Raw genomic sequence first — 21768 nt, 5'->3', positions numbered from 1 at the left:
TTTATTGAGCTTCTGAATTTGAAAAAGAAAATCTTAAAATGCCTTGCTTGGAGGATTTGCATTTTTATAAATTAAAAATGACTAAAATATGACTAAATTTGATGAAGATAAATATGACAAACACACCCATAAAAGTGCTTACCGGTTTTTGCATCCATTTAAAACAAACACGAGATCCATTTAAAACAACCATGACATTTATTTACAATCATGACATTCATTTGACAAACATTGTGACAATCAATAAAATCATTCATGACAAACATTGACAATAAAATCATTCATGACAAACATCATGACAATAAAATCATTCATGACAAACATTGTGACAATCAATAAAAACAATCATATTTTTAAATTAAAACAATCGTGATTTTCAATTAAAACATTTAACGCAATCTCATCATTATTTATTCAAAAAAATTATTTATTATTCAAAAAAAAAAGTTTTATTTTAATATATATTTTTAATTTTTATATTTTTTTTAATTATTTAAAATTTTATTTTATTTAAAATATGTTTATTTTCCAATTACTGTCAAGATATGCCATCTGACCTAAGACATGCTTCGAAAAAGCTTTCACAGTATATTAATAAAAAAATAAATTTAAATAAATAAATATATATATACCTCTTTTTTTTTTTTTTTTGAATAATATAAAATGTTGAGATTGCGCATATGTTAAATGTTTTAATTGAAAATCATGGTTGTTTTAATTGAAAATCACATTTGTTTTAATTGATTGTCACGATGTTTTAAATGAATGTCATGGTTGTTTTAAATGAATGTCATGGTTTTAAATGAATGTCATGGTTGTTTTAAATGGATGTCATGTTTACTTTAAATGGATGCAAAAACCGGTAAAGAGAGTTTTATTAGAGATTTAGAAAAATTTGGGAGATTATTGGGATTATTTGAGAAAATGTTAGACTTACTTTAGTTAATGACATTGTTAAAGACTTACCAAAAGTCTCTAGAACCTAACATCTGATATAAGATACAAGATTTAGTAAACTGAGAATAAGAGAGCTTAACATCAGACAGGACCTTTTTTCATTAGCTTCTTGGAATAATAAAAGGACATTTGTTCTTAAGAGAGATGTTCTTGTAAAAAAGATGAAATAAATGATAAATAAAGCAACTGCTCAAGATGGTGAAAAATATGGAGTAGAATGAGGTTTAACTTAAAATTAAAGAGTAGGAATAAAAGCTTCTAAACTTTTTGTCCAGAAGGAATAAAAGCTTATGAGATGCGCTTTATGGATACATATTATGGACATAAACATATATGCTTGCTATTTATTTAGATGGTGGCATACAATATCCTTTCATATTTAAACAAACTTTAGTATTTATATGGTGTAGTATTTGCCGAACAAGAAGATGATGATGATAATGATGATGATGATGATGGTTATGATGATTATGATTATCATGTTGATCATAATGATGTTTATATATGCATATATATACAAAATTTAACATGAATTTTGAATTAGAAAAATATACTTTAGGATGTATAAATGTTTATGCAGCTTTGGTCACAAACCCACCCCTGGCTATAATTTAACAAACCTGGCCCCACTCAAATATTAACCCTGGTCATTTACTAGATATCTTATAGTTTAATCATATGGAAAAGCGCTTTCAAATAATAAATGGTCTACTAAATTAGGAAAACTGCAGGATACGGTTACAAATATGAACACAAACAAACAAACAAAAAAGTAAAAAAACAATGGTTGCATATGGGTTTACTTATAGTTTTGGCTTAATATAAGTTTGACTATTTTTTTTCTAAAACATACATACATATTGTAAGTGACATAGTAATATAATGTAAGTAATGATGAATTCAATGTGTCAACATGCTCATTTTCCTTATAATCTATATTTCTTTAATTTTGTAATAAATATTGAACTCATAATACCTTGTTAAAAGTTTCAAAATAATTTACAATTCTGATTTGCTTTTAATTTTTTATTTTAATAGCAAGTTTGAACTGCATCAAAACATTCAAAACTAAACTTCATGGTCAAAAAATTCAATAAAGCAGAGCTGCTTCATAATACTACCTGATGTTCAGTGCACAGACTTTATATTAGTTTTTAAAAAAGAAAATTTTTTTTTTTGCAAAAAAGCAACTATATATATATATATATATAGATATAGATATATATATATACAACCCTACGAATTAGAGTCAGCATTCGGCAATGTCAACCTAACTGCTGAACTTAAAGTTATTGAGTACCAACGGTAGAAATGAGGTCGGCAATTTTTTGCTGACCTCATTTCTATGTTTTATGGTAAGACCTTCGTATCATATTTTTTTTGCCGACCTTTAAAAGATTGCTTTTATATATATATATATATATATATATTTATATATATATATATATATATATATATATATATATATATATATATATATATATATATTATATATATATATATATATATACAGGGCTTGTGATGAAGAAAATCGTCAAGCGTGTTATATCGCGCTCGTAAAATTAGAATGTGTTTTCATCGGGCGTGATTATGTGCGCTCGAGATAACATCGCCGAGCGCGATCATGAAAATTGCTAAAGGCGATAATTTTTTATATCTTTTTTTATTTGTTACATAATTCTTTCGTCAAAAAATGTTTGAATTAGTATCACACTTATGAAACTACTTCAACGAAGTAGATTTTTATACTTCCAAAATTTTTGTATATTGTCAGATGGCGATTTTATTTTTAACTATTTATGTTATAAAAAAATAATATCAAACAAAAACGTAACTTCTTATTGATTTAGTATTGAAGTATAATTTAGTGACTTAGTTTTGCTTCATTGCTTTGATATATGTATTTTAAAATGTTACTCTGTAAACTTAATTAACGGTTAATGGTTTTTATATTTCTTGATGTTTTTTATTCAAATTAATTATTTAATTTTTTTCTAAAATTTCTTTTTTAAATTACGTTTTTTTATCTTAAAAATATAACACAAGAATAATTTGAAATAATAATAAATAAGAATAATAACTTTTCATTTAATAAATATTGACATCATTACTTAGTTTTCTTTTCGAATGTCCTTGATTGAGAACATTCTAAACAACAGAATCATTTTAAATTTGAGTTAAAATAAATAATAGTTAATAAAAAATCTATACTATGAACAAAAACTAATTTTAAAAATTACTCTATTATTAATATTTATTTTTATTATAAACGATATGTGGAATATTACAAACAATAAATCAAATAAATTTTATTTGATATTTTCACAAGATTAAAAACACTCCGCAGTCTTAATTTTCTTATAATGGTTTTCTAATTGTCTATTCTTATTTTATCTGCGCATTTTTGTATTCACATTGTGTTTCCACGTGCACATTCCATTATTGAAATTAGTGACGATTAACGACTTTAAACTGCTCATTCATTATGTTAGTGCAAAAGAGAACAACGTTGTGCTTTTTATATTTTACATCAGTTGTTTGATAACAGAATATCTTTAATAAAAAATCTTTTTTAAATATTTTATGAAAATAAAAAAATAATGCACTAATGGACGAGCGTTATTTTATACGCTCGTTATAAGCTGAACGAGCGTTGTTTATCGCGCCTAGAACGTTTGAAAATACCGTTTACGGGCGCATTTTACAAGCGGAGCGTGATCGCTTCATCACAAGCCCTGTATATATATATATATATATATATATATATATATATATATATATATATATATATATATATATATATATATCAGTCTTCCTTGTTTGAAACTTAATGTCAGCACACAAAAAAGCGCTGGCATTAAATTTCAAACAAAGGGCAACTGCGAAAAAACTTGAGGGCGAAAACCCGAAAATTTGTTTACAAACCTATAATAAAAAATATAAACATTGACAGAAAAGAAACATGTTGAACGCAATATTATTAGGAATGTTAAGTACCTCTTACGTAATGTTAAGTACCTCTTGTTTACAGGCTGAGTAATGAAACATGTTGAGTGTGATACTATTAGGAATGGGGAACTCTTGCTTACAAAGCAAGCACTCTACTTCTACACCAATTCAGCATCAAGTTATACTTGATGGACAACATTATTAAACACATTAATGATTTTTCTGATCTAATATCTAAAGCTCCTTTGTATGCTGATGATACAACCACATATTTCTATTTTTATACATAAGTTATTATTTATTGTATTATAAACATAATAAACTGTTAACTCACAAAGTTCAACGCATAAAAAAGTTTCAAGGTGGTTAACTTATAAAACACATTTTTTAAATCCTAAAATTTTTCAACTGCCTCAGTGTCAACAATTGCATCTAAAGCAACATCATTTTCATATTTTTTTTTTTAAATTTAATTTGTGTAGCCTTTGGATTCTATAACTCTTTTGACTTCATATAACTGATTGACCTAATGGGTCAATCAATAATATAATAAAACTGGTTACCTTAGAAATAACTCTGTAAAAAAAACCATCTGAAGAATCAGAAGTTGTCACTGTTGAGATTAAAATATCAGGCATTTTTTGTCTAAAAAACAAAATAAATACATAAAATATAAAAAAAAAATTCAAAATTCAAAAACATACAAATTTCAACATCAAAAAACTTATTAAAAGCAATAAAAAAAACAACAACTCAAAATCATACAAATTTGGATCACTTGTTTTCATTTTTGGACCAATGGAACATTTATGTGAATGCGTTTCCAAATCACTAATACTGTAAGAAAACATCAAACTATCAACAGCGTGAACAAAAATCAAATCATTTATACTATTCAAATCATTTATACTATATATATTAAATTAACACTGGAAAAAGAACATAAAATCATAAACTTTTTTTTAAGTATGTAAAACAATCATTGCATAGGTAAAGTATTTAAAACAATGTAAAACCATAGAAAAAAATAAACAAAAAAAAAAAAAAATAAACATAGAAAAAAACAAAAAAAAACAAACAATAAGCAATTAACACTTCTAGAAAAAAAAAATCACTGAAACGGGAAAACATCAAATTGCTAACACTTTATAAAAATCATCACTACTACATAAGAACAACAAATCATCAATGCTGTATAAAAACATTAACACTGTAAGAGAGAGAAAAAAAAAGGAATCATAAAAGAACTTCTGTAAAAAAATCATTAACTAAAATGATGCCAGTAACTAGTATAAAAAAAAAGTAAAAATATTTTTATCAATAGTTTAAACCATTACAAAGGTATACTAAAAATCAATTTTACTATTTACAATCCTTAAACCATTTGACTCATAAAAAACTATTAAAATATTGAAGAAAATACCATATTTTTTGTAGACAGAGTGTGCACGATAACATGAGACTAGCTATAGGTGATGTGGCTATCTAAAATAATTAAAAAAAATTTTTTTTTTTATTATCTTTCAATCTAACTAATCATTAGCAGTTAGTATGCACAAAAAATAACAATAAGACATATATGTAAAAATGACTTAAATAACTTAAATACATTTAGTTGTTCTTCTAATATTTTTCTATTGATTTCCATTTTCACCTAAAAAACGATAGTAAAAACCATTTACATGTTTAATTATCTAAAAATATGATTAAAAAGTATAAAAAAAATTTTTTTTTGGATAAAAAGTTTAACTAACAAGATCATCTGATATTGCAATTTCATTTTGGCCGTCTGGATTCTAACAAAATAAAGTATTTTGATTCTATTTTAATATTGAAAATATTTCAAATAATGATAAAACAGTACAAAAATCAACCAGAAAAATACCACGAAATTAAAAAGAAAAAAATTTATATACATACTAAAATCAAAGATGTCAAACAAATTTAGAATTGTCATATTTAAAGACAAAAATAAACTTAGAACTTAGTACCTTACTTGATTTTCAAAATTGTGAAGTTGCGCTTCAAGTGTCTTTAGTTTTTCATACAACTCTTCTGACAGCTTACGCTCCTGTACAAAATAAATGCATTATTTTATAACTATATTTTTTATAGAAACTTTTTAAAAAAATAATATAGTTTAAAAAACCATTAAAAAAATAATAATTTTATTTTATTGCATGAAAATAATAGTTTTAAGCAATAAAATTTTAAATGATAGCCTTTAGAATTTTTAAAAATGTTTTATAAAACCTTAGTCTTAACTATTGCCAGTCTTTGTAAATACTTAAAGTATGTAATTTGCATACTCAATTTTTTGAATTCAAAATAAAAAACAACTGGCTTCTTAAAGTGTAAAACTCTGTGCACTTTTTATTACAGATATAGGTGTTGTAACATAACCTATATCTGTAATAAAATTATATTTACTAAACTATTTTATAAACCACAGGATTTTTAAATAATTTAGTAAATATAAATTAAGATTAAATAATTTAGTAAATTAAAATTTAATTCTAAGTTTAAATAATATCTTAATGATTTTATTTATTGATAATTGCACCAAGTATTTTATGATTTATATCTCATTTCATGCAATTTATATACAATGTGATCTGTTTAACAAAGTATATCACATTAGTTTGGTTGAAGTAAGATTTCATAAATTATTTGCACAGTTTTGTACTATATAAAAAAAACTTTTTATATAGTACTAATACTATGTATAAGCAAGCTACAGAGCTCAGTTTGAAGTTTTTGCTTTGGTTTTATTACCTAAATTCTTGGTCATGACTTAAACCCTAATACAAAAGTTTTAGACTTTGGTCTAGACAACAATAACAAAGTTCTAGGTATTTGTATAAACAACTAATCCAAAGTTCTAGGCCTTGGTCTAGACAATGATACCAAATAACACAAGTCTTTAAAAAAAAGAATTAAGCTTTATTAATCCATTGGTGCTAATTCAATAAAGTTCTTGCTAAAAAAATAAACCTATAAAACCCAAAACATTAGGAAAATAATAAACCAATAAAATAAATAATAATTGTATACTAACTAATGTTAAATTAAATCAGCTAATATTGAAGTCAAAAGCAAATGTCATTATTTTACAAAAATCTGACATTTTACAGGTGCTTTTCTCAAAGTACGAATGATTCTTCAAAAAAGTATGCCATATTAAGTACCACTTACAACAAAAAAATAACACTGATGCTACTTAAAAAACTGCAATATCAAAAATTCACATTGTTAATTATAGCCAAAATAAACAACTTTTGATTCAGTTTATCTTAAGCGAGATGGGTACCTAAAAAATACTAATATATATATATATATATATATATATATATATATATATATATATATATATATATATATATATATATATATATATATTATATATATATATATTCCTATAGTAATGGTCTTAAACTTACAACTTGTGGTAAAAAACGAATCTTAACTACTCTTTGACATACAAGACAAAATTAAGTACAGTTTATGTAAAAACCATTAATTTAATTAAGGAAACTAATTAAATTTGATCATTAAAAAAAAAAAAAAACGCAAAAGGGTCATTCCAGCTCAATCCAATTTATGCTTGGCCCCATGCCGTTTCAGATTTTGATGATTTTTGCAATACAAGCTCATATTAATGAAAGAAAACTTCACTCCAAATTTTAGTGTTTGAACCCTTACGAGAGATATCGATACTCAGTCCCAATCTCTTTGTTAATTTTTTTCTTTCAGCGCTATTTACTTTTTATGCTAATTACATAACACAATTAGCTTTAACTTATGAAATACTTGCTCAATAGTGTTAAAAATTTGTACCTAACTATTTTTTAGAGAGAAGAACTCAAAAATGATACCTAAAACACTAAAAAATTAAAGCTTTTTATGAAAATTCAATTTCAAAATGGTGTAACACTTTCTATTAAGTTTTTTGATGCCCATATATATATAACAAAACTCCTTATTACAAAAAAACTGCAGAGGTTTTCTTTTTTGAATCTGATTTATTTGCATTGAAAGTTTTATAAAAAAATAAGAAAAATTGATATTTAAGAATGAAAAAAAAATTATATACATTAAATATTTGCATTGTTTTAAAAAGATTTTTCCATTGTATTTGACATTAAAGATCTTCACTTTACACAACCTTTATGTTTAATGAAGAATTTTCTATATACGACATTATTTTAGGGAGAGGAACTTGAAAATGATGACTAAAACACTAAAAAATTAAAGCTTTTATATGAAAATTCAGTTTTAAAATAATGTAAAGTTTTTTGTAAGTTTTTTGATGCCCCATACAAAATATGTTTATCTTGAGATGCCTGAAAGACATAATTATAAATATTTTTTTAAATGTTCTATATATAACAAATGCCATAAAACAAAAAAACTGCAAGGGTAATCTTTTTTAAATCAGATTTATTTGCATTTAAAGTTTTACATTTCTAAACTTTAAAAATATTGAAATTCCAAAACAAACCATGGAAATAATTAAATTGTAATAAAAAAATTAAAATAAGCCAATAAGAATTAACAATCCTTAACAGTTTCATAAAAAATTGGTTCTCTGGTTTAAAGTTTACTCAGCTTTCTTTAATGCTTTGATGATCAATTTCACTGATTTTGTATTGTCTTTCTGTGACAATTGTTGGAATATTAACCATTAAGAATAAGTTTGTTGACGGAACCCAGCACACGCCATCTCTAGAAGGCTGGTAGTATGACCTTGAAGGGTAAAATGGATGCATAAATCTAACTTGAAAATCTAACCAATCTATGGGTTGTTATTATAAATCAAACATGCAAACATTTCAATGCTTATATTAGGCAAGCAATCTTTAATAATCTCATCAGTTTGAAAAAATGATGAAATTATTTAAGTTTCAACGTTTTTGTTGAAAATCTTTGAAAAAAATTTCAATTTGAGTTATCATATTTGACTCCTTAGATACGTATCAAAAACTAATTCCTATGATTTCATTTTGGTAAAAAAAAAAAAAAAACATTCCAGATGCTGTAAGTATGATTTGTTGTTGCTCAATGAAGGCTAGCAATTGAAGTTAGTCTTTTAACAGTCCCACCAAAACCATCATAAGGTGATTTACCATGACTTATTGCAAAGAAAAACCATTTCATAGCAAAATCTTGCCCATGGTGGCATATATTTATGAAGTGTTTGCAATTGTGTACTGGCCAGCACACCCATCTGAAAAGTAATGAACAGTTTCTATTTTATGAGAAATATTGCTTTTAATACATTCCATTGATAACTTCATTGCATGATATACCATATCTACATCATGCAGTAAATCATCTGAGATAAAACATATTGAATCACATTTAAGGACATTATTTACTTTATAATAAACTACTGTAGGATGCAATGTTGCATGAATTTTGTTTCAGTGAAAAATTTGTACTTTGTCTTGTACAACAAACTCATGATTTTCTGCAAAATCACAAAGGACAATGACCTCATGTTTTGCAATGTAAGAATAAACAGCGCATATCAAACATGTTATCAACTGAGAGTTTGGTTTAGGCAGGCGATCTATCAAATAAAAAAAAACCTTTTAAAAGTTTTTAAATTTTTTCCAGCCTTTTAAATTAATTTTAAAAAACAACAACATAAACTTGACATTTTATGGTAAAAATTAAAGACAACCAAGGAAGAGTATACATATACACAGTATGTGTCAAAATTGTCACCATGTTTGAACAAAGAAATATTTTATATTTTTTTTAATAGAAAAGCTGTGAAGAAAAATGAAATTTTAGTTTTATTAATTAAATTTAAGACTTAGCTAACTGAAAATATTGCTTTTTATTAAATTTAGAGGATATTGAATTTTTTTTTTTAATTTTTATGTGAAGAGTTAATGGTGACAATTTTGTCGCAAATGAAAGCAAATAAAATATTGTAGTAAATTAATATTGAGTGTATCCTCCCTTAGATTTAATTACAGCCTGAATTCATACAGGAACACTAGCAACCAATTTGCAGCATTCCTCTGGTGTAATTGAGTACTAAACCTCTTGTACACAAGCCCAAAGTTCATCCTTATTCTAAGGTGGAGTAGGAAAGTTGTAGACCCGTTGTTTAACTATTGCCCATAAATTTTCGAGTGGGTTAAGATCAGGGCTTTGTGCTGGCCAGTCAACGACTTTCAATTTCTTCTCGTGAAGGATAATGGTCTTATCAGCCTTATGCTTGAGGTCGTTGTCTTGCATGAACATCGTGTTACGTACAGTTCTGCCCCATTTTCAAAGGGACTTGAAATATCCGACTTTAAGGATGTTGATATAGTCATCAGCGTTCATTATTCCATTAATTTTCACTAATTCACTGACTCCATGAGCACAGAAACATCCCCAAAACAAGAGTTTTCTTCTGCCATATTAAACGGTTGGTGTAAAAATGGTGAATTAGGCTTTTTCCAAGTATATCTTATACCATCTGATCCAAACATATTAGTTTTACTTTCATCTGTCTAAATTCAGACTTTTGATGACATAAAAGTCATAAAAAGTCATGTGTGCATGAAGTTTAGCATAATTTAAACGAGTTTTGCGGTGACGAGAAACTAACATTGGCTTCTTGATCTTTCTTCTGGATCAAAAACCAATTCTTTTGAGTTCTACTGACTGTCCGCACTGAAGCATGAGTCCCATAGCTGTTATTCATTAAATTAGTAACACCCTTTGCAGTTTTAGACTCTCCAGAAGCAATTAAACGAGCGATTGTTCTTTAGTCTCTTGGTGTAAAAATTTTCTTTCAACCACTTTTAGGCTTATTTACATCTAAATTATTGCGCAATTTGATTTATATATGAGATTATGAGACTTTTCGAACTCAGCAGCGATTTCACGATATGATTAACCGGATTTAGGCCTTTCCACAATATTTTTTTCTAGTTCAAGATTTATTTTGCTCATGATGATAATAACAATACTTTTTTTTATGTTTTGTAAACAAAATCAAACTTTAAATGATATTAAATCAATAAAAATCTGTGAAAAGTAGATAACTCAATCATTTTAGTCATAAGGCTATTAATTTATGTCGTATGCCTAATTAACTGTGGACAAATATGTTAACTGCTTTCATTCGCAACAAAATTGTCACCATTAGATTTTCACATAAAAATTAAAAAAAAAAAACCAACATCTTCTAAATTTAACAAAAAGCAATATTTTTAGTTAGTTAAGTCTTACATTTAATTAATAAAACTAAAATTTTGCTGACCTTTTGCGGTCAGCATCATCAGGTGTAATAAAAAACGTTACAAAATTGTTACAAAACTACATAAATCAAACCGTCAAAAAAGAAGACATTACAGGCGTAAAAAAAAAATAGTTTTTATTAAATGGTATAATGGCCTCAGTTAAAATATTTTTGAACAAAATAAATGGTCTCAAAGTTCTCTTGTTTTTATTCATTTTATTTTTAGCTTTCAATTTTCTATTCTTTTTTGAAGAAGATTTTTCGTTTGCTTTTTGTATCTTCGTATTTTTTGTTTTTTTCTTCGCTTTTTTGTGAATCTCTTTGTCGTAAAGAGCAGTAATAAAATCTTCTAAAATCATATATATATATATATATATATATATATATATATATATATATATATATATATATATATATATATATATATATATACTCTAGCGCTATTAGATGCACTCTTTCTACTTTAACAAATTTTTTTATGACCTAATATATATATATATATATATATACACATATACATATATATATATATATATATATATATATATATATATATATATATATATATATATATATATATATATATATATATGTATATATATATATATATGTATACATATATATACATACATACATATATATATAAATATATGTATACATATATATATATATATACATATATATATATATATATATATATATATATATATATATATATATATATGTATATATATATAGATATAAATATATGTATACATATATATATATATATATATATATATATATATATATATATATATATATATACATATATATATATATATATATACACTACCGTGCAAAAGTCTCCGCTCATGTGTAATATTTGCAAGGAACAGTAAATGCAATACATTTTAGGATGATTTTAAATATATAAAAAGAATAAAATGTTAATATATAAAGTTGATGAGGCCAAATCATAATTTTGCATACTTTTTCCTTTTCTTTTTGTTTCAAATAATTTTGTTTACCTTTGTTTTGTTGAGTTCTGCTGCTAAAAACATGGCAGAAATTTTTCTATATGAATAACCTTTTTCACGTAAAATACATATAAAGTTCTTCAGTATTCTTTATTAAATTTAAAACTGCACAAAAGTTTTAACCAAAATATTTTTTGTAAGCTTAGGTTTGACAGTAGCATGATACTTTCCGGCATGGTAAGGATGTTTTCAGTAATTTTAATTGGTTGCTTTTAATAGACTTATGTTTATATTTATACTTGAAAATGGCATTAGTGTGCGCATTTAATGTCTTGAATTTAATAAAGAATTTGAGAAATGGTGAAAGTAAAGAAAGAATATTGTGAAGAACTTCGTGGCAAAATATGTATTTTACGTGAAGAAGGTTATTCATATAGAAAAATTGCTTCCAGGTTAAAAATATCCGAATCAGGTGTGAGATATGCTCTACAACGATTGCATGATATTGGTTCCAACAGTGACAGATCACGTTCTGGAAGACCAAGAGTTACATCACGGCAAGAAGATACGTTTATTGTTGTGTCCAGCAAAAGAAATAGAAAAATTCCAGCCACAATTTTAACAGCAGAACTCAACAAAACAAGGGTAAAACCAGTATCAACTGATACTGTAAAAAGAAGACTAAGATCAGTCAACTTAATTGGACGCGTTGCTGCACGTAAACCTTTGTTGAGGGCAGTAAATAAGAAGAAAAGATTGGAATGGGCAAAAATGCATAAAAATTGGGGATTAGAAGATTGGAAGAAAGTTCTATGGACAGACGAGAGTAGGTTCGAACTTTTTGGTACCCGACGTCGCGTGCATGTTAGGTGTTTACCTAATGAAAGAGTGCTTCCTCAATGTATACAAAGTACTGTAAAACATGGAGGTGGTAATATTATGCTTTGGGGATGTTTTGGCAATAGGTTAACTGGAGATTTAGTTAAAATCACATCTACATGTACCATAATATTTTGGTTAAGCACGCGATTCCATCTGGTATTCGTATAATTGGGAAAGGATTCATCATGCAGCAGGACAACGATCCAAAACATGCATCTGGATTATGCAAAAATTATTTGAAACTAAAAGAAAGGGGAAAAGTTTGCAAAATTATGACTTGGCCTCCTCAATCACCAGATCTATCACCCATCGAAAAGTTGTGGGATGAACTGGATCGGAAGATCAGAGAAGCAGGTGAAACATCTTTTATTAATCAGCAAATGCTATGGGAACGTTTGCAAAAAGCTTGGAATGAGATAACAGCGGAAACCATGAATAAATTATTAGCCCGAATGCCAAGATTATGTGCTGCTGTTATACGCTCCAAGGGGTCTCATATTGATGAAAATAAAATTTAACATTTACAACTTTGTATATTAACATTTTATTGATTTTATATATTTAAAATCATCCTAAAATGTATTGTATTTACTGTCTAATTCATTGTTGAATAAACAATTAAAAATAAACGCAATTTTCTTGCAAACTTTTGTTACTTTATTGAAATATTACAAATGAGCGGAGACTTTTGCACGGTAGTGTATATATATATATATATACATATATATATATATATATATATATATATATATATATATATATATATATGCATATATATATATATAAATATATGTATACATATATATATATATATATATATATATATATATATATATATATATATATATATATATATATATATAAATATATGTATACATGCTATATATACTGCGCAGACCAGTACATTAAAGTAAGGGTTTTTTCTTGTCCTAGTTGATTCAGATAATTTTTATAAGTTTAGATTTGTGCTTTGGGTCATTATCTTGCATAAAAACAGGCTGACGTTGAACCACCATTCGATGAGAAGATGGGACGACATGATTCTCCAAAATTTCTCTGTATTGCTCCTTTTTCATAATTCCACAAACTCTGATCAAATCTCCTATTTTGTGACCTGCAAAACAACCCCATACCATTATTGAACCTACTCCATGCTTAACAATAGGCACAATGCACTGCCGAATGTAACGTTCATTCTGGTGCCGGCGTACAAACATTTTTCTTTTTTTGCCAATTAATTCAAACTTGGACTTATCGCTCCATAATACTGTTTTCCATTGACTTATTGTCCAGTTGGCATGTTTGCGAGCCCAATGTTGTCGTTTCACCTTGTTTGCTTTCCATAGCAACGGTTTTTGGCAGCTACACGCCCTCTAAGTCCAGCTTTCATCAAACGGTTTCTTATTGTCTGGACAAAAACAAGTTTTTCAGCAGTTTCATTGTATTCTCTCATTACTTGTGGAGCTGTTAATTTTCTGTTTGACAAAGATAATCTCGTAATACAACGATCACCATGCTCATCTAACTTTCTAGGCTGTCCAGGTCGTAATAAGTCACAGTTTCCTTAAGACGCTTGATTGTATTGTGAACTCCAGTCTTTGATATTTTCATTCTTTTGGCAATTTTTCTTTCTGAAACACCTTCTTCATCAAGTAAAACAATGCAAACTCTCTGTTCAAAGCTTAATTCTTGAACTGGGGCCATTTTAGTACGACAAAATAGAAACTAAAAAAAAAATAAACAGTTCAAATAATACAATATTTGTATATTCATTTGCAAGTCATTATATATTATATTGGATCTACAAAATCTTCTAATGATGCCCTTTCCCTTTTAGACAAGGTGCAAAAATGCATTGTAAACATAGTTGGACCTGCTCTTGCAGCCAACCTCCAACCATTATCACATCGTCGTAATGTTGCTTCTCTTTCTATTTTCTATAAATACTATAATGGGCACTGCTCTAAAGAGCTAGCGTCTCTTGTGCTATCTACTAAAATTCATTCTCGTGTTACTCGTCATTCAATTAAGTCTCATCCTTTTTCTGTGACTGTTCCTAAGTGCTCCAAAAACGCTTATTCGTCTAGTTTTTTTCCTCGAAAATCAGTTCTTTTGGAATTCGCTTCCTTTATCTTGCTTTCCTGATTCATACAATTTGCAATCTTTTAAGTCGTTCGTCAATCGTTATCTTGCTCTACAATCTTCATCTTTTCTCTTTCAGTAACTTCCAACTTTAATTAGTGGCTGCTTGCAGCCTTGTTGGAAGCGAAGATGTTTAAAAAAAAAAAAAAAAGTATCTACAAGTAGCTACAAATGAGAAAAATTATATTTTTAATATCAATTTCAAGTCATTAAACAAAATTAAGTAACAGTTAAAAATAATACGTGTATTGTCTTTTATGCTGGAAGAACACAGCACATACACTTTTGTATACTTTTGTACATAAGCAAATTTTTGGGTGCAAAAATTGATTAATAATGAAAATAACTAAACCAATTTTTTTTTCAATTCATTATGGCTATTTCTTATTTATAATTAATCAGTAAAAATATAAGAAAATGTGTTTGTTATACATTTTTTGATTTTTTACTTACACAGGTATTAATTTGCATGCACAAAAATTAATTGTACAAATTTGCACAAAATTTAATTGTACAAAATTGCACAAAAATTAATTGTACAAATATCAATTTTATTATTGAATTTATATTTCTAGAATATTATTTTTCAGCAATTAATAACATTTTTGAAAAAAAAAGTCATTAAAAACTCTGTTCATCAAACATTATGGCACCCAAAGGTAAATATTTAAATACTACTCAACAAAAACTTGTTATAGACTTGGTTAAACAAGGAAATACTTATAGAAAAGTTGAAGAACTTACAAATATTCCATTTATAACAGTTAAAGCCATTGTAAATAAATACAAACAATATGAAACGTTTGAAATTCCTAGTGGATGAGGACGAAAGCTGAAGACAACCTCACGAGATGATATAGAAATTTTAAGTATGATTAAAAAAAATTGGTTTAAAAGTGCAAAAAATAAAGCAAATCATCTGAAAAACTTAACAGGAAACACAACTTCACTAACATCAATTAGAAATCGCATTCATAAAGCAGGGTTTAGTGGATGTATAAATCGGAAAAAACTGTTTTTAACAAAAAATCATATAAGAGAAGAATGAATTTTGCAAAAAAGTATTATTTAATGCCAGCATCATTTTGAAAAAAAAGTACTTTGGTCTGATGAATCTAAGTTTAATTAAAAAAAATCTGATTGTGCACAGAGAGTTTGGCAAAAGAAGGGTGAAGCATTTAATTTTTTGAGTTGCAAGAGAAACAAAATATACTGCTAAAAAAAACTAAAAACATTTTTGATGAAAATGGCATAAACGTTTTAGAATGGCCTTCACATAGCCCAGATTTGAATCCAATAGAACATTTATGGACTTTATTAGATAAAAAAAATAAGTAATAGAGCATTTACAAAAAAAGAAGAGTTGAAGAAAGCTGTCGTTAAATCATGGTCTAATATTGACAATAATCAAATTAAATGTCTAGTAGAATCAATGCCAAAATGCTTGTTAGATGCAATTAAAGCAATAGGAGGACCAATTAAATATTAAAGTATATTAATAAAATACAAAAACTTGAAACTGTTTCTCAGTTATTTTAATAAACTGGTATTTATTCTTAGCTTTAACCTATAAAGTTTTTCTTGTACAATTATTTTATGTGCAAGTGTTTTTATCCCCTTCTTTTTAGTTCAAATTCGTAACCAGCTAATTCAAAAGCATGACAAATATATATATATGTATATATATATATATATCTATATATATATATATATACATATATATATATATATATATATATATATATATATATATATATATATATATATATATATATATATATATATATATATATACATAAATATATATAAAATCAATTCAAGTGTAGAGGGTTTTATTAGAATTAAGTAGTTAACAGTTTGTGTTAAGTATGAAAAACCGAACTGGATGCGGAGCGGTACATTCACTCCTAGTCTTAAAGTTATAACTTCAAAGTTAAGCCAAGCTTGAATAAAGTCCATGTTCTATTCAAGCTTAGACTTTAAAGCATTACTTTATAAATATTGTAACTCATAAAAGTCACCTTGTTCCTCCAGATTTAACTAAGTTGAAACATTACAAAAAATTAATATATCCAAAACAGATTACATATTCTGAAACCAAAGTAATATGTTCTCTTTTCTATATCATAAATCATTTAGTTTCTAGAGCGTTTAAATTTGGACTATGAAAGTAACTGCATAATGAATTTGTTACAAGAGGTGCATGATAATGTAAATATTATTTGTAAAGTAGGATGTGTTGTTTAAAGAGATCAATCTGAGTTTTGAAACTTGTTAATCCATCGTCAGACATTCTAATCATCCCAGACTCATATACAGCTTGTGGTTCCAACGACATTCTTGTTACAATCTTATAAAAGTGTTCTACAAAACTCTTTTTAAATTTCTTTAAACAATTGAACAAGTGCTTAACTTCAGTTTGCTTTCCAGTCTGCTGGAATAAGCTATCTGTGGTTCTGATTTTTAAAAACTCTGGTAATCACCATGACCCTGAATTTTTATTTATACATTTTCAATTTTATTAATGACTTTTTTCTTAAATTTGCAATAAAAGCACTGTATCTACCATATAGTACAGTACACCTTTAAATTTGCAATAAAAGCACAGTATCTACCATATAGCACAGTATACCTTTGAAACAAAATAAAAGCACAGTATACCATTAAAACAAAAACAAAAAATCAGAAAATAAAAAGTGATAAATTCAAAGACTTGACGTAAAATTTTTCTTAAGGTAAATAGATTTCATTTAAATAATTAAAAACCTATAACTTAAAACAATTTGTGAACACATTAGATCTTGTATTATTTCGTATCATGGGTAAACTTATTTCAACTTAATGCTGAAGTGTATAATGAATAAACTTTACTATAGAGTGAATAAAACTTCCTATTGTTAACAGCAATGCTTCATAGATTTCATCGAAGCTTATGGAAAACAACTTTATAATTATGAATATAAAATGCATACTCTTTGTAGCTCAATGTTTGTTGCTTCTAACTTTTTTTTTGTATCTAAAAGCTGTTCCTCTTTTTCTTTAAGTCTAAAGCAAACAAATTTTTGACGGTTTTATTGTCAATTTTTAAAAAAAGATAAAAAAGAATACTAAAGAAAAAAACAAAACATTTTTTGCTATTTTTGACTTACAAATGTACATTTGTACAGGAACCCCAACCTATCGCTTTTTAAGTAGCCAATCCTAATGCTCTAATAGACTTATATTATTATCATTCATATATTAATAACATACTATTAGTTTATTATTAATATGCTTATGCGCATATTATAGCACATGCGCCTAATATATTATACGCATGTATATACTTAGGTCATTAGAAAAGTTTGTAGAATCCCTTATAAAAATAAAGGAATTTTTTTTAAATTTTTTGTTTTAATTGTGCAAAATAATGTCTATCATTATCTATACAAACTTGCATCCTTTTAAGCCATTTGTCAAACATTTTTTTATACTCTTTTTAAGGTATACCTTAAAGTAGCTTTAAGTAATAATGGTCTCATAACATAACCCAAATAAAATAACATCTGTTATTTTTAAGAATATGTAGAACATGTTTTTTGACTCAAACCTTATGCATTTTACTATAGTTCTTGGAATTTCACTTTCACTGATTCAACTAGCATTACCCAACTCGTGTCCAACTTGTATAACTTATGTATATATATATATATATATATATATATATATATATATATATATATATATATATATATATATATATATATACACATACATACATACATACATACATACATACATACATACATACATACATACATACATACATACATACATATATATATATATATATATATATATATATATATATATATATATATATATATATATATATATATATATATATACATATAGAGTTGCAAAAAAACGCGTTTTTTTCCTCTTGCGTTTTTTTGGGTCAAAAAAATGTGTTTTTTTGGTTTTTTTGGTGTTTTTTTGGTTTTTTTGGTTTTTTTGACTTTTTAAACAAGTTTTTTATTTTTCTTGGTAAATAATTTGGAAGAATTTTAAAGTTAATGTTTTGATAAAAAATTTAAAGAGCTATTTATTTAGTGTATTTATTAGGCGGTTTAGTATTAAGTTAGTTATAAATCTAGATATATTGTATGAGAATGTTTATTTGTCATGTTTTACTACTTAAATATTGCTGTACATCCTAAATATTACACTCATTATATACAGAAACTATACTTGTCCATGACAAAATAACCATTTTTCATAATTTAAATATACTAATATACAATATGATGCTTATTTTATATCAGACTTCAAATCTTTAAAGAAATAGACAACCCTAATATATATTATGTAATAATTTAGTTTTACATTGTTTGTTACATATTTTGAATTATATTGCCAGTAACCCCTTATAAAAAAAACCTTAACTTTATTTAATTTGCATATTCTAATATTTTTGAATAATAATGTTTTATTAGTTTTAATTCATTATTTGTTCTCCAGTCAAGACTCTGCCTTGAAATTTGGGATCTAGTATATTAGCAGCCAAGTGAATTTCTGTTAAACAAAAATCTTTTCTTTTCTTGAAGATTTTTTTGGCTTCTTCTTCCTTTTTTGAGAATGGGCTAACTGTTAAGTTTTTAGAGTAAAGTAATTTATTAAATCTATTTTTATGATTGTATAATAAAATTAGTTACATAGTTCAATTTTTTTTGTAATATACATTATACTTATACTTTTAGTTGTATTACCTAGTTCGCACAGGTAGTTTCAAGGAATGCATGTTACTACACCAGCTGATTTTTTTTGTATATCTCTAAATGCTGCAACAGATAAATGAGAATTTTTTAACTCTTTAACAATATCAGTTACTTGTGACATCAAAACACTTAAAGTTGTCAATTTAAAAAAATCTGTGAACAGTAAATTTAAACCATTTGAAATGCATCCATAGCAATGAAGATGGGGATAACAATCTTTTAGACGAGTCCATGCATTTTTCATATTTGCAGCATTGTCAGTCACAATGCCCAAAACTTTATTAGGATTAATTTCTTCTAAAACTTTCTTTATTTCATTTGCCATATATTCACCAGAATGGCTTAATGTTCCAACAATACAGTTTAAGATATATTATATACTGTACTATATAAGTATTATAAACCTATTTACTGATATATTATTTCTGCTTACTGAAATGGTTTTCAGTGTTGTTTGTTATAAATTTAATATCAAAATTATTTATAAAATAATATGCATATTTTAAAAGTCTACCAGTCTGTTAAGTAAATCATTTTCTATTTTATGTGGAGTGACGATCCACTAGCATATATTGCTCTGGCTAGGTGTGTATCAATCAGTTCCTGCAAAAGATAATGTCATATTGGTACATCAGCCAATCATGAAACAAATCCTAAATCTATGCATCATGAACTTTTAATAAGCTAGTTGCCATATCAGTTAATTCTTCAATTAAATCTTAAAATTTAAAAATATAAAACACACCTTTTCAGTTTTTGTCATGCTGTCAAACAAGGAACTTGGTGTTTTACTTCTACAAATTGATTCAGAAGAGGATGTTCCAAAAGAATCAGATAATGGATTTTTTGCTTTTGGTTCAGCATCTCCAGAAGAATCTTGCTGTTTTTGACTATGAGCTAATTTATTTGCATATAGACTTTTTATTTCTTTAGGACATTTTCAACATTTTTCAATATGCTTAGTCATTTGAGTTCCATTTTTAGACATAATGTTAAAGCAAAAGGAACATTTAACTCTTTCCATTTTGCTAATTTGTTTCATGGATATAAATAAATTGGAAACTATGGTTTTATTTCTCCCTCTTGTATGGCCTGCTTTACTCATTTTTATAATTAAAATTTACTATGTTGTGCAAAATATCTAAAATTTAAATATAATTAAATAGAGAACATAATTGATTATTAAAAAGAGCTTTTAAAACTGCTTATAACTTTTTATTTGCAACTCAAAACCTTATAAGTACAGTAAATTAATAATAATAATAATAATAATAATAATAATAATAATAATAATATATATATATATATATATATATATATCAAATATTAAATAAAATTAAGTAAATGTATTTAAGTATAATATATTTAGATAAAAAGTGTTTATTGTGTCAATATATAACAATAAAGTCAATAAAAATTAAATAGAGGAAGATAAAGTTAACTAATAATTTTTTCTACAGGACTGCTATAACCGTGTAAACCTAAACATTAACAATAAAACCTTTAAACATACCAAAAGAAAAGAATTTTAGTCAAATTCAACCTTTGTTTTCCTATATAAATCTGAAATTAAAATGTGTTTAATAATATTGCCATTAAAGTTAAATTTAGTAGCTTAAATGATAAATTTTTAAATATTTCCCAAAAAAACCAAAAAAACGGACCCCTGCGTTTTTTTTCCAAAAAAACGATCAAAAAAACCAAAAAAACAAGAACCAAAAAAACGCGTCACATCTCTACATACATACGTACATACATACATACATACATACATACATACATACATACATACATACATACATACATATATATATATATATATATATATATATATATATATATATATATATATATATATATATATATATAATTTGTC

General features: G+C 25.9%; 1 protein-coding gene across 13 annotated transcripts in view; it reads right to left on the bottom strand.

The window, feature by feature from the left end:
* LOC101234408 (sorting nexin-30) overlaps positions 1-21768 on the bottom strand; it is a 62462-nt gene that overhangs the window by 23630 nt on the left and 17064 nt on the right. For all 13 annotated transcript variants that reach the window (XR_010641854.1, XM_065810542.1, XM_065810548.1 and 10 more), the window contains 7 exons: positions 18108-18180; positions 5903-5977; positions 5661-5702; positions 5516-5560; positions 5330-5391; positions 4672-4743; positions 4470-4551 (listed from right to left, as the gene is read on the bottom strand). Coding sequence is in view for 12 of the 13 variants with exons in the window: in XM_065810542.1 (XP_065666614.1) it covers positions 4470-4551; positions 4672-4743; positions 5330-5391; positions 5516-5560; positions 5661-5702; positions 5903-5977; positions 18108-18180 (451 nt within the window). In the remaining variant the exon portion in view is untranslated. The remainder of the gene's footprint in view (positions 1-4469; positions 4552-4671; positions 4744-5329; positions 5392-5515; positions 5561-5660; positions 5703-5902; positions 5978-18107; positions 18181-21768) is intronic.

Source organism: Hydra vulgaris, chromosome 11 (genome assembly GCF_038396675.1).
Source record: "Hydra vulgaris chromosome 11, alternate assembly HydraT2T_AEP".
Lineage (NCBI taxonomy): Eukaryota > Metazoa > Cnidaria > Hydrozoa > Anthoathecata > Hydridae > Hydra > Hydra vulgaris.
The sequence above is the reverse complement of the archived record's forward strand: the minus strand, read 5'-3'. Positions and strand labels throughout refer to the sequence as shown.